Here is a 14,709-nt window from a genome sequence, read left to right as displayed (position 1 = left end):
TCGGACCTGTCGCGGTGCTCGCCGCTGATTCACACGCACACACACACACACACACACACACAGTGCTTTGCCCCCCACTCGGTAATCAACAAGGATCTCTCCCGGCATCCACACTGTACTTTTCTCCTCACCTATCTACAACTCTGTCACTTCATTTAGAATCGTTAAAGCCAGGGTGATAAATTTCACTCTTTTTGGTGAAGTACGCTTTTATAACTTTTACTAAAGATCCATCTAGTGGACTACGTGAGAGGCTCCACGAATCCATTCGCAAACGCTGCTGTCGTCTGTAGGGAGGTTGCAACGTCGGGAGAATGGCACTAAGTGCAGGAAGAGCTGCAGAAGATCGGCGCCTGGCGCAGGGACTGGCATTTAATATACATCTACGTCTACATCATACTCCGCAAGCCAACTAATGGTGTGTGGCGGAGGGTACTTTCGGTATCACTATGTGATCCCTCCAACCCTGCTCCATTTGCGAATAGCCGGCCGGTGTTGTCGAGCGGTTCTAGGCACTTCAGTCTGGAACCGCGCGGCCGCTACGGTCGCAGATTCGAATCCTGCCCCGGGCATGGATGTGTGTGATGTCCTTAGGATAGTTAGGTTTAAGTAGTTGTAAGTTCTAGGGGGCTGATGACCTCAGATGTGAAGTCCCATAGTGCTCAGAGCCATTTGAACCATTCGCGAATAGTGCGTGGCCAGAATGACTGTCGGTAAGCCTCTGTATTGGCTCTAATTTCTCGAATTTTCTCCTCTTGGTCAATACGAGAGATGTATGTGGGGGGAAGTAATATGTTGTCCGAGTCCTCCCGAAAAGTGCTGTCCCGAAATTTAAATATTAAATCTCTCCGTGGTCCACAACGCCTCTCTTGTACCGCCTGCCAGTGGAGTTAGCATCTCCGTAACGCTCTGACGCCAGCTAAACGACCCAGTGATGAAACTTGCCACTCTTCCTCGGATCTTCTCTACTTCCTCTATCAGTCCTACCTGATAGGGATCCCAGATAAATGAACAATACTCAAGAATCAGGCCAACAAGCGCCTTATAAGCCACTTCTTTCGTGGATTAGTCGCATTTCCTTAAGATGCTTCCGATGAATCCGAGTCTGATGTCTACTTCTCCCACTATCTGTTTTATGTGGCCATTCTACTTAAGGTCGCTCTGGATAGTTGCGCTTACTTAAGGTCGCTCTGGACAATTACGCCTAGATATTTTACGGTAGACGCTGTCTTCAGCCGTATGTCATCAGTAGTGTAGCTGTACAGTAGTGTGTTTCTTTTCCTACGTTCGCGCAATGTGTTACATTTATTTAAGTTCAGGATCAACTGCCAAAATCTGCACCGTTCATCAATTCTCTGAAGGTCGTTCTGCGAATTCTTACAATCTTCTGGCGTTGCTACTTCGGTATATATAACTGTTTCATCTGCGAATAACCTTGGAGTGCATCCGACGTTTTCTACTAGATCATTCATATACAGTGTAAACAGCAAGGATCCTATCACACTTCCCTATGGTACTCCGAATATTACCTTAACATCTGTCGATTTTGTTCTGTTACGAGCGTGGTGTGGAGTTCTATCTGCAAGAAAGTCTTGAATCCAATCGCAGGTCTGCTCCGACACCCCGTAAGCTCGTATTTCTTTCATTAAACGGTAATGCGGGACGGTGTCAAACGCCTTCCTGAAATCAAGGAACGTGGCATCAACCTGAGCGCCGTTGTTCAGTGCGCTGTGGATCTCATGGACGACCAGAGCGAGCTGAGTTTCGCAGGATCTCTGTTGGCGCAATCCATGTTGATATTTATAGAGGAGAAGCTCGTTTTCCAAAAACGTCATAGTTCTTGAGCATAAAACATGTTCCGTAATTCTACAACAGATTGACGTCAACGATATAGGTCTATAATTTTGTGGATCTGTCTTACGGCCTTTCTTAAAAACGGGAATGACCTGCGGTTTTTTCCAGGACGTAAATGAATGTAACGCACTGCGGATTACTAAACGAAGAGTTCCACTGTTGGTTCGATTACACTATAGGCGACGAATTACTGGTGACAACTACTACGGTACCGGAAAATATGTTGGAGTAACCTAGACTGGACAAATCTCCCGCTTTTCTCAGGATCTCGCGTGTTACAGCAGTATTTCTATAATCCTCACGGCACGCTTATTGACCGCCTGTTTCTACCGAAAATTCCGTCAGTGATCTCTTTCGCAAACAGTAATCCCACGGAGTACTTTCTATAGTTCAAGTTTCATGACCGACAGATCGCTGTTTTGCGTTCGTACTTCTGTGGAAAGAAGAAGGTTTGGCATAAGGAAATGCGAGGAGGCGGAACGAATGACATAGTCAAAACGTATCTAGGGAGGTAGTGAGAGGGGGATATTCAGCTGTTTCTCGGTCAGCACTGGCAGTCCACGGATGCTCTCGCCTCATACTAGTCAGCAACTGTGGCAGAAATGACACATGGAAGTAACAAGGACTCGGTAAAGACGATCAGAGATGTTGACGTTCAAACACACTCGTTTCGTTATTCTCAATTGATCTACATTTCACAGTAACATTCCGCAACATTTAGAAAGATTTTTGTGTCTTACGAGCAATAAGTGGACGGATCATAGCAACATCAGCGGCTTAGAATTGATTAAGTCAGAGTTGATGACTCAAATCAATTTTTATTATAATATAGAGTATATATATATATTGTGTGTGTGTGTGTGTGTGTGTGTGTGTATGTGTGTGTGCGAGCGCAAATTTCTTGAATTCTTTTATGATTATATATGCATATTATATGCGACGAACAGATCACTTTTGCTTAAATTACATTATATTTACTTTTCATTCCATAGACCCAAAAGTGAGAAGATTCTTCTACGTGTGGAAAATGGCAAAAAACTTAATACAACAAACACATTTAGAATGCTTGAGTGTAATATTCATTTTTGGATTTACACCACAAATGTCATATTACATGCTTTTGCACTCTGAAAACTTTCTCTGTTTGTGCTGTTGCCCCAAAATACGATACCGTATGACATAATAGAGCAAAACTAAGCAGTATATGCCAGATGTTTATATTTACATCTCTGTTGTCAACCTGTCTAAGATAATACGACGTAGTTGTGCAGTCGAAATTTATTGCGACCAGATCTCTCTGGAACCTCCCTTAAATCGTGGTCAGGTCGTGGTAATCTCCCTTAAAACCATGATCAAATGTTGGCCTCCATAGAGTAACCACTTAGAGCGGCCTAAGGTGGAATGACTACATAAAACAAATAATCTCTTATTGAGAAAATCTTAAGGAAATATCATTCATTTGCTAAATAAGTGGCTTACAAAAAACCATTTGAACGATTAGCAAGTGTTGTTCATCATTCTGAGATCTTTACCAGGTAGGACTTATATCTGAGATAGGAAAGATCCAACGAAAAGCTGCACGTTTCGTCACGAAATCGTTTTCTCGACACTGGAGCGTTACGGAATGCTCAACAATCTCCAGCGTCAGATGCCACAAGAGAGGCGTTGTGCACCACGACGATGTTTTCTATTCAAGTTCCGAGAGAATACTTTTCAAAAAGAGTGTGGCAACATATAATTGCCTCCTACATACTTATCGCGATAAGATGACAACGAAAAAATCGGACGACTTAGAGCCGATACGAAGTTTTGTTGACAATCATTCTTCTGCTAGCCATTCGTGACTGGAATAGGAAAGGGGGTAAAACATTTGGTACCACAAGTATACCGTCAGGTCGCTGGTGGAGTACTGTTGGAGACCAGATAGTCCCTCGTGATTTAAACTTGACTTTCGATGACACCAACACAGTTATCCTCAAATGGTTATTTTCACCTTAATTGTATGTATATGAGCGTTAAGTGATTCACTGTGTCTTCTATATCCTGACGCACTGAAATGCACTAATACCGCAGACAAGCATTAAAACTCCACCGCTCCTCGTGCAACTGGCAAAACTTTATTCGAAAGACAACTTTGGCGTTCAAAAGACGACGAAACGCTGGTGTCACAGTGTCTACTGTTGTACACGAAATCAGTTTCGTTAAACTGGTTTCACGAAATGAGTTTCGCAACTTAAAGTCGTCGTGTAAACTAGCCGTTAGAATTGTGGTGACGCGGAAATTCAGGCAAATGAAGATGCTATCTCGCGGCAGGAGGAACAAAATGAAGAAAGAGAGAGAGAGAGAGAGAGAGAGAGAGAGAGAGAGAGAGGGAGAGAAAATGGCCCCCTTCCCATTTCGGCCGGCTCCTTCGAAGTGTGCTGGCTGCAACAGGAGCGCCTCCCGAGCCGACGTGTAGCAGCAGGTTGCCTGCCGTGCGTCCCGTCCTCCTCCATATTTGCCGACACGTCCAGCCATCCGCGGCTGTGAAAGTACTCTGCGACCGAGAAGTCGCCGCGGGCTCAGGCACGCAGCGAGCGTCTGCTGCATGCCGCGCCGCCGCTCCTTCCCGAGACATCTGTGCTACGACACAGTCCTCGCAGCCGCTAAGAGCCGCATAACGTGTCACGCTATTCGCTTCTCTGAACAGCTCGAGCTGAACACCTGGCACTTTACGCTTACAACCGGTTGCTAGAACTAGGAAGAGTATTACACAACGCGGGGCTACTGTTACGACTGACCACTCACTCAGAATCCTCTCCAGTGGACACAGTGAAATAATGAGACTGGGCGTGTGTACGCAGAATGAAGCGACGAATGGAAATTTGTACCACGGCCGGGATTCGAACCTCGGTCTCCTGTTCACGAGGTACATGCGCTAACCACTTAGCCACGGCGGCTTTGCACATATACACGGACTACCCTAGCACGACTCTCTGTCTAATCCAAATTCCAATTTACGTATCAGCCCACTTGGTATTCCCCCTTAACTTGAAGCGCATCTGCCTAATGAGCAGGAGACACATATTCGAATCCTAGCCTTGGTACAATTTTTCATTCATCGCTTCAGTTTGCATAATCAGTTTGTTCCCGTTACAAACTTCTAGGATTTGTAGATAGGAGTGAGTAGACAATATTTTGAATTGGAAGCCCTGTCCAGAAACGTACCGTTTCCGTGCTACAGCAGATTGAAAACATGTTTGATAGGTAAGTATGGAACAGTTTAGCCACGGTGGGAGGTGGTTAAGTTGGATCGGCTGATGTCATTCGACGTCTGACCTACCTCTCCGACCTCATGTTTGAGATTTAAAAAGGTCTCTGGTATCATGTAGTTTAATTTGAATGAGACTGAGGTACTTTTTCTTCCCTCCGTGCAATTAGTCTCTATAAAAGTGGTATCTTATGCAGGATAGTGTCTGTGCTGTATTAACGTCAGACATGGAAATGAAAGGGTGAGAGCGAAGCATGGTTTCTGCATATAGCTTACTCTCTCCGCATAGCATGAAGGGGCAACTCTGCTTGATGTCGCCATCCCACGGACAGTGTCACTCTCCTCGCCAGGATTATTAGAGAATTTTGACTCTATTTAAAGTTACACAGTAACAATAACGTAAGTTATAAATAGCCAGTTCTACATTAACAATGATGCCGACTGCTGGAGTGTAAAACACAAAGAGAGAGAGAGAGAGAGAGAGAGAGAGCAAGTGAATTTTATGTTTGTCCCAATTTACGACTGGAAGAATGTTTGAAGTATTGCAAGTGTTAACCTCTCGTTGGAGGACAAAGAATGGCGAAGGTGATACTTCCTTCCATGTGACAAATTAATTTTAGCTTCTCCTGGCATATTAATCCACGACTTTTGTGTTTTGTCGAATACCTTGTTTTCTTCTTCAACTCTGATGTTCCTCCCCTTATTCCGCAAATTTTATGTCCATAGTTTGTTCAGTCGTTGCGTAAACACTATTAGGGAATTAAAATGAACCTAATGATGTTATCGAACGAAGTTATAAAGTTTTTATTTAAGCGAATGCCGTCGTAGCTACGAGGGGTACCCTGAGTAAACAAGTCCAAAGATCCAGATTTAGGATGTATTTGTTACCTTAAATCATTTGGGCTATATACTCTCTGATGACCTTAATGTCGACAGGGGATTAAATTCCAACCAATGACGTTTCAGCCGAACTGAGCGCAAGGTCCCACAAGGTTGCACTGGTAATCACCGTAACCTACTGCAAACAAGTTGCTTATGCTAATGCCAAGACTGTGATGAGACGCTCCTAGTTTAGATGCAAGTGGTACCCCATAGCCAGCAAGTATTAGAAAAAGTGGTACTTCGAAAAGACCAAGACCTGCTGATATAATAATTATCCACGTACTATCAGTTCCTACGTTCCTATCTTCAGGTGTTATACAATTATTTACAACAGCCAACAGCACAACTTTCTTACTGTCATGTCAGATAAAATACAAGCCATCCTGGGCTACTGTCACCAGCAGGAAAATTCATTGACAGTCAACAGTAAAATCTGCTCACATAAATAAATAATATTCGTGTAATGTCAGTTAGTTTCTATCTTTATGTGTGGACGTGGTCAGAACTATAACAAATAGAGAATTCTTTTATCAACAGGTCTTCGCTGTTTTGAAATAGTAATTTGTTTTATATTTTAGATGGATTCCATGCTAGACAGCTTTAGTAATTCTTCCAGCTGTTCCTTGCATTTAACTCAAAGGGCGTTTTCAACTATAAACTTGTAACTATCTCAGTTTTAAGAGACACAAATATTTTGATTCATCTCCACAGAACTATATGCTGTTTAAAATAGAATTCATGTGTTTATAAATTCTTCTACACGACAATCGCAAACAAAGGATTGTGTGTTGATATCTTTACCAATATTGCTTGGTGCTACTCACATTTATGCCATGTAATGCTAATCAAGTGAATTAATAAATAAGCCGCACTTAAAAAAAAAAGAAAGCTGCTGCCTCCTCAATTTTCCCTGCTGCGTTTCAATTAATAATTGCTTAATATTTACTCGATTACAAACATATTTTTCAAAGAACTTATGTCTGATATTTGCGCATACTTAGTCTCACTTATAATACATTAGTACACCTCATACACTTGAGAAGAGAGTGAGACAGGGTCTATCATGTTATTCATTTTGTACATTAAGCAAGCAGTAAAGGAAACCAAGGGAAAATTTAGAGTTGGAGTTAAAGTTCAGTGAGAAGAAATACAAAATATTGAGGTTTACAGATGACATTGTAATTCTGTCAGAAATAGCAAAGGACTTGGAAGAGCAATAGAGTCGAACGGACAGCATCTTGAAAGGAGGATATAAGATGAACATCAACAAAAGCAAAACAGGGATAATGGAATGTAGTCGAATTAAACCAGATGATGCTCATGGAATTAAATTAGGAAGGAGAAGCTAAAAGTAGTAGACTTTTGCTTAGCAAAATAAATGATGATGGAGAGGACGTAAAATGTAGACTGGTAATGGCAAGAAAAGCGTTTCTGAAGAAGTTTGTTAACATCCAATACAGATTTAAGTGTTAGGAAGTCTTCTCTAAAGGTATTTGTCTTCATTGTAGCTATGAATGGAAGTGAAACGTGGACAAGGACAGTTTAGGCATGAAGAGAATAAGGATTCTGAAACGTGGTGCTACAGAAGAACGCTGAAGATTACATGGGTAGATCGTGTAACTAATGAGGAGGTACAGAACAGAATTAGGGAGGAAAGAAATTTGTGGCAAAACTCGAGTAAAAGAAGGGTTCGGTAGATAGGACACATTCTGAGACATGAAGGAATCACAAACTGAGTATTAGGGGCAAGTGTGGGTGTAAAAATCAGAGAGGGAGGCCAACAGGTGAATACAGTAAGCGGATTCGGAATGATGTAGCAGTTGTTCGGAGATGAAGAGGCTTGCACTTGATTGAGTAGCATGGTAGTGTCAAACCAAGCTTCGAACTGAAGACCACAACAACAACAACATAATCTTAAATAAACATTACTATTTGCCGTGTGATTAGAACTTTTAAGTCCCTGAATCTATTGGGTTGGTGCATAGTTTGTAGCGTTTTCCGATGAGTTTAAAAGAACACAACAGAGACTTTAGTCATTAACTATTGACAGCAGTCTGTCAACGCTGGGATTTTGGAATCGGTGACTGTAAAAATCAACTGATTTTGAGGCGAAGAACTCGTCGAACTCTGTTCGGAGCGTATTTTCATTTGGAAAGGAAGTTCCTTGAAGGTTGTTCCATAGAGAGTGTGAAAATCTGTGGGCGCAAGATCAGGCGAATAAGGTGGTTGCGGAAAACCCAACTCCTGTATAGTGCTTTTAGTCAGTCTATTAGAATGCGGGCTGGCGTTAATCGTGGAGTAGCATCGTTTCACGCGGTTTTCCTGGTCGTTGTCCTTGGATTGCGTCTGCAAGACAAGAAATGTCAGCAGTGATGGTTACAGTCCAGGAAAGCAATTCGTAGCACACCACGCCGTCGCTGTTACATCAGATGCATAACAATATCTTTTGTGGATGAGCGCAGGTCTTTGTATGGAGAGTTCTTGCTCTATTTGAGCTCAGTCATTCCCTCCTTTCCTTTACGTTAGCATGAAGACACAATTTCGCGTCACTAGTAAGAACACAGGACAGGACTGCTCGGAGCTCTTTAAGAGTCAAGCAGAGATGCACGTACGGTCACCCGCAGATTTTTATAATTTTGGCTTAGAGCAATAGCTTTGAACCTTCTCCATTGCACGCAAATGCCGCATGATGCTAGAATGATCAAAAACTGATACAAAAGGTTCTGAGCACTATGGGACTTAACATCTGAGGTCATCAGTCATGTAGACTTAGAACTACCTAAACCTAACTAACCTAAGGACATCACACACAGTCATGTCCGAGGCAGGATTCGAACCTGTGACCGTAGCAGCCGCTTGGTAGAATGATCACAGTTCATGACATTTGCCAGTGCTCGAGCACACTAACGCGAATCATTTGTGGGTTAATGCGTTTAATCGATCTTCATCAAACCCCGAAAGCCTTGTGAACGTGAAGGGTCGCAAATGTCAAAACGATCCTCCTTAAAACGAGAAAGCAGCTTTCATTCCGTGCCCTGTCGAGCGGCATTATCCCCAGACACGGTGCAAATGTTTCTGGCTGATGTCACCCCTCCACTGAGCTCAAACAAAGGAATATGTCGGAAATGTTTTCTAGCGGCCCAACTCCACTCACTACCTAGAAATGACAAGATTAGACTCAAACAGTAACGGTGAACTACCAAAAAAAATTGAACAATCGATAAATAAACCCACAGGAACTGAAATACCAACGTGCAAAACAAAAACGCTACAAACTTACGCATCAACCTAATAGATATTTATGTACTAGGGTTGTTCGGAAAGTGAGGAACGATCGGTCGCGAAATGGAATCCACAGTGGAAATCAAAACTGTTTTCTTACCACATTTAGCTATACCTTCCTGGTACTTCTCTACATAGTCGCAACAAGTTTCCAACACCATCGTCATAGAAGGCAGTCGCTTGTGCTTTCTGGTAATTCTCTACACTGGTCTATAGCGCGTAGCCTGCATCCAAGTGTTGTCTTCGTATCCAGTGCTTCATGTGAACAGAGATGATACTCAAGACTAGCCAATTAGGGCTGTGTTGTGGGTGATCGTACGCTTCCCATCGAAAAGGCTGCAGGAGCGTCTTCACTGCCCCTGCAGAGTGCGACAGAGAATTGCCACGAAGAAGGAAGTGCGTGGCAGTTGTGTTAGGTGGGTTGCATTCATTAAGGCGATGCCTCTCAGCGGGCCCTCCTACTTGGCGGGAGACATTGTCGTTCTAGGCACCTTTACTCGCTGACAGCGCGCTCACAACTGAAAAGAGCGTCTTGATGCGATGACTGGCATTCTAGAGACACTGCCTCGTCGGATTTTCACAGCGGTTTCCATTTCGCGACCGATCGTTCCTCACTTTCCGAATAGCCCTCGTAATTTGCAGAGTACTAAGGTTTTTTTTTTTTTTTCAATTTTCCTTCGAACTGTTAGGCATTGAGATTTCTTGTTTCATGTTAGACAGAAGCTTGCTGAATAATCTTTCCAACGTGAATACATCCCTGGGTTCTTCTGCTTTCAGGCGTACCCGAAGTACGAGTTCAACTACGGCGTCCATGACGCGCACACCGGCGACATCAAGCAGCAGTCTGAGGCGCGCGACGGCGACGTGGTGAAGGGCAGCTACTCGCTGGTCGAGCCCGACGGCTCCACCCGCACAGTCGAGTACCAGGCGGACGACCACAACGGCTTCAACGCGGTCGTGCACCGCACGCCCGGCGCGCACCCGGTGGCCGTGGCGCCCGCCGTCGCCGTGGCGCATGCGCCGGTCGCCGTGGCGCACGCGCCCATCGGCTACCACTAAGCCACCCACGTCCGCCAGGCGGCGCCGCCTCTGCCTAGTCGCTCACCTCACGCCGGAGTGCGCAGGCTCCGCAGTCACACGGCCTCTCCCTAACCAACCAGGACCTTCATTTTGTGCGGTTTGTTGACAACAATCCAATCGCTGGATGATCCTTATCTAACCTATACCTTTCCACCCCTAAACTATTCTAAGCCCTACTATTCGCATCCGAGGACGAACAAAAGTTAGAACTCATGCATATGTGAAGTGCACAACAGAAAGTAAAATCAACCGTCGTGACTGTCTGGTGTGAAAATCAAGAATCTGCTGTCACATTTTCTCCAACCTCTAGGGAACAACTACGTCAATGACAACTTTCAAACACTTCAGTTCTCTTAATTTTCCTGGAACAGATGTGTTCAGTCCTCCGATTCGTATGATATCTATAAGATACACTGAGACATGAGTCGCTTGGAGGAACACATCGGCTATACTACGTGTATTCTAGTCATAGACGCGAGTTCACGCAGACACATGGAGAGGACAGTTTTCATACATTACCACTGTGGTATTGCTTTCACACTTTCATTAGTCTCTACAGCAAGTTCGACCAATTTTATACATACATTTATTTTAATGCCTTTACCTTTCTCTTAATTTTACTTCTTTCTTCTCTTTGCGTCTCTATTCATTCACATACGATGTCTGTAGCTGAGCGTACTCTAATGAGATGGAAGTCGAGCAAGAGGTGATTCGTTGCAGAAATTATCATAGCCAGTGTTTGATGGGCAAACGGATAGTACGAATTACGGTCAGCCATTGTAACGGTCGCTACTACCTTATAGCTAAACCTTGGCTCGTTTCAGACACTAACATTCTTGCAATACTACTTACTGTCGATCCAGTTTTCAACAGAATGATGGCACCGAGAAAATATCTTCAAGGCGTCAGCCTTTTATAGGATGCCACTCTGAACCATAGCGTAACAGGTTATGACACACTCTGCATTGCTTTCATGTCTATTTCTTGAGTGAAGTCTGTTCTCCTATTTGCATATCAATTAACCCTCCGACAATCCTTAAGACTATCTCATTTCCTCTTGTATTTTAATCTCGATTAGGTAATGCGCACAGTAACACTTTATAGTCTCATACTGGGCAACGAACGCAATCTAACCTCCGATATAACTTAAAACGGTACACAGTGTTGTAACAGAGTGACAAGAACTGTCGAAGGTGTCTGAGTCGCCGTGTCCGCTTAGAGTCTGCGCCCTCCGTTTCCTCAACCATTCCCTATCAGCCTTCTACGGCGCCACCAGCCCTAGCTACTCCAACAGTCGCTCGCCCCATCCACTCATACTGCATGCATGTTGGTGTTGTTTGTACATTAGCTTTCGCTCATAGGCGACATACTCATGTGGAGGTGTTAATTACAATTCATGTTTTCATAAACAGCATGGCTATTCATTTTTATACGTCTATTTTTCAAATGTAAAATAAAGTTATTATCAAAAGATTACTTTATTATTTTATTTCCATTATCTATAAGTAATTATGACGTCTGAACTGCTCCAACAGATCTGGGGCAAGTGCAGTTAGTTATACCAACATGATATTGAAATAATGTGGCTTTAAAAAAGATATCTGTGTAACTGTTAACTACTTGTACATACAATCTAGTTTTCTACACTGCCTCGTATACACGGCACGATAGCACTTAATTTGTATCAGCGGAAATGTTCACAGAACGTACACAGAACATATACACTGTTCCGTACACAATCAACTCACAAAATCAACCATCGAAACACACAAAAAAGTACTGGACACTGGTTCAAAAATATAGAAAAGCTTAAGATACACTATCACTTCCAGAAATGGCGTGCAATGCGTACAACGTAGGGATTAAAAATTTTCTTACGCCACAAAATGTGGGGACAAGCTAGATACTCAAGCTAGATAGTCAACACATTAACTATTTCTAATTTTTTCTTGCATATAATAATCGTAGTAAATACATAAAAATGTTTTAATCATCTCTTCCGCATTTAACAGCTGTAGCCGTACAACAAAGAAACCTTTATCAACAGAACTGTATAAATTTGAACGTAAATCATAACTGTTATTTCAAAGGTTCTTGTTGTCAGTCACAGCAGCTACAAGCGACAGTGTAATGTATAATGATCAGCCAGAGCATTATGACCAGCGATCTACTATCGATATTTACACGTGCAGGCGTTAGTAGCGTCACCTGGCGAGGGATGACTGTTAGTCACACATACGCACCGTGCGTGTACTATCAGTGAGTGTGCTGTCCGTGTGAAGAATTGAGAAGTCGTGCGATGCACCTGAGTTTGACCTACGGCCCGTATGCTCGGCACGAGCATTTCGGAACGTGCAAGGCGTGTTGGGTGTTTGAGGAGAGCCATGGTGAGCGTCTTCAACACGTGGCGAGACCAGACGTCGTCGGGTTGGCCGGCCACCTCTCATTACAGACGTCGGACGTTGTAGGCTAGCCAGACTGGTAAAATACGACAGGCGGCGTACTATAACGGAACTAACATCAGACTTCACTGCTGGGCAGACTACAACTGTGTCTGCACACACAGTGCATCGAAGACTCCTAATGATGGAGCTCCACAGCCGACGACCCTTACAGGTGCCAATATTAACACCAAGACACCGGCAACTACGGTTGAGATGGGCACTGGAGAACCGGCAGTGGACGTTGGTGCAGTGGCAGAGCGTTTTATGGTCCGATGAATCCCGATACTTTCTTCATCATGTTAACGGGAGTGCGCGAATCCGTCGTCCTGCAGGGGAACAGCTCCTTCAGAAATGTACTTCGGGACGGAGACAAGCTGCCGACGGCTCCATTATGCTCCCTGGAACATTCACACAGGCATCCACAGGCCCAGTGGAGCTCGTGAAAGACACAATGACGGCCAAGGGGTATCGTACACTGATTGTAGACCACGTACACATCTTCATGACGATCATTTCTCTCAACGGCTGTGGCGTTTTCCAACAAGATAATGCGCAGTGTCACAAGGTCAGGAATGTGATGGAATGGTTCTAGGAACACAGTGGGTACATCCAATTGACGCGCTGGCCACCTAACTCGTCACATCTCAACCCGATCGGACACATCTAGGATGTGATTGACGTGGCGTCAGGACTCATCCCCCTGTCCCCCGAATTTACAGGACTTTTAATCCTACCATTAATTTTGTAATTTACTATACTTTTACCTAAATGACAGAAAGCCAGTCTCTATGTTGCTCTTACTAAAATTTAGTTTAGTTTTCAAACAAAGTGCACAATGGGAGGATATTCCTGGTTATAGGGAAAGCAAATCAATAGAGTTACCCCTATCACAGGATTTGACCGTGTGATGTGTCTAATCGATAAGTAAATCAAACTATTCACCTCTTCCCCTATGATCTTACCCAGCAGTTAGATAGAAACGCAGTACGAATAATACTATGCTGAAGCTGGGTCAACTCAGTTCAAAGTTCATTTAAAATACTAAAACATGTAGTAATGGTCGACAGCCTATCCAGGCAATGAAACCGTGACGTATTTGAAAGGCAGAATTATGAATTTTACCTACTTTCTTGCTACTATTTAATTTGGTTCTTCAAATTAATATTACTCCACTTCAACAATGTTGGACTACACCCTTAGAAATTACTTTTTTAAAAGAGAAAAAACCCAGTAGATAACTTCAAGGAAGCTAAAAAATTTGGCCAGTTGGGGACCTTTAGAAAAGCACTTTCCATAAACAACTAACTTAAATTCTAAAATACTTAGATACTAAAGCACATACTTTTTCTACTGAACATTTCACTTCAAGAAAACCTTTTTTTTACTGGAATATACTTTAAGAAGATGTTATTTTTTGAACTGACTCTATATAGTCATTTAACAGATTCTAGTAACTTGGCTGCACTATGATTGAATTTTACGTAAGCAAACTCTTACTATAACACTTTGCAGTAGTTAATAAAACATAAAAACAATTTAAATGGTGCATCTTTATATTAACTTGGAACCTCATATTGGTGTAAAGTAGGATACTCGGATTAATCAAATACCAAAAAAAAAAAAAAAAAAAAAATGGCTCTGAGCACTATGGGACTTAACATCTGTGGTCATCAGTCCCCTAGACTTAGAAACTACTTAAACATGACTAAGAACATCACACACATCCATGCCCGAGGCAGGATTCGAACCTGCGACCGCAGCGGTCACGCGGTTCCACACTGAAGCGCCTAGAAGCGCACTGCCACACCGGCCGGCAATCAAATACCAAAAAGGAATCCTGTATAGGTGTATGAGTAGCATGAAATAACAGGGTGAATCAGTTTCTTTAACGTTCAAGAACGATTATTAAAACACAGT

General features: G+C 43.2%; 1 protein-coding gene across 1 annotated transcript in view; it reads left to right on the top strand.

Annotated features, from left to right (window-relative positions):
• Positions 1-11,824, top strand: part of LOC124544844 (cuticle protein 8) — a 35,576-nt gene extending 23,752 nt beyond the window's left edge. Inside the window, exon 3 of the mRNA XM_047123551.1 lies at positions 10,046-11,824. Within this exon, the coding sequence (XP_046979507.1) occupies positions 10,046-10,327 (282 nt within the window). The 3' untranslated portion in view covers positions 10,328-11,824. The remainder of the gene's footprint in view (positions 1-10,045) is intronic.
• Positions 11,825-14,709: the final 2,885 nt, after the last annotated feature.

The sequence above is a fragment of the Schistocerca americana genome, chromosome 8 (genome assembly GCF_021461395.2).
Source record: "Schistocerca americana isolate TAMUIC-IGC-003095 chromosome 8, iqSchAmer2.1, whole genome shotgun sequence".
NCBI classification, from domain to species: domain Eukaryota; kingdom Metazoa; phylum Arthropoda; class Insecta; order Orthoptera; family Acrididae; genus Schistocerca; species Schistocerca americana.
This window is presented reverse-complemented; position numbering and strand designations above follow the sequence as displayed.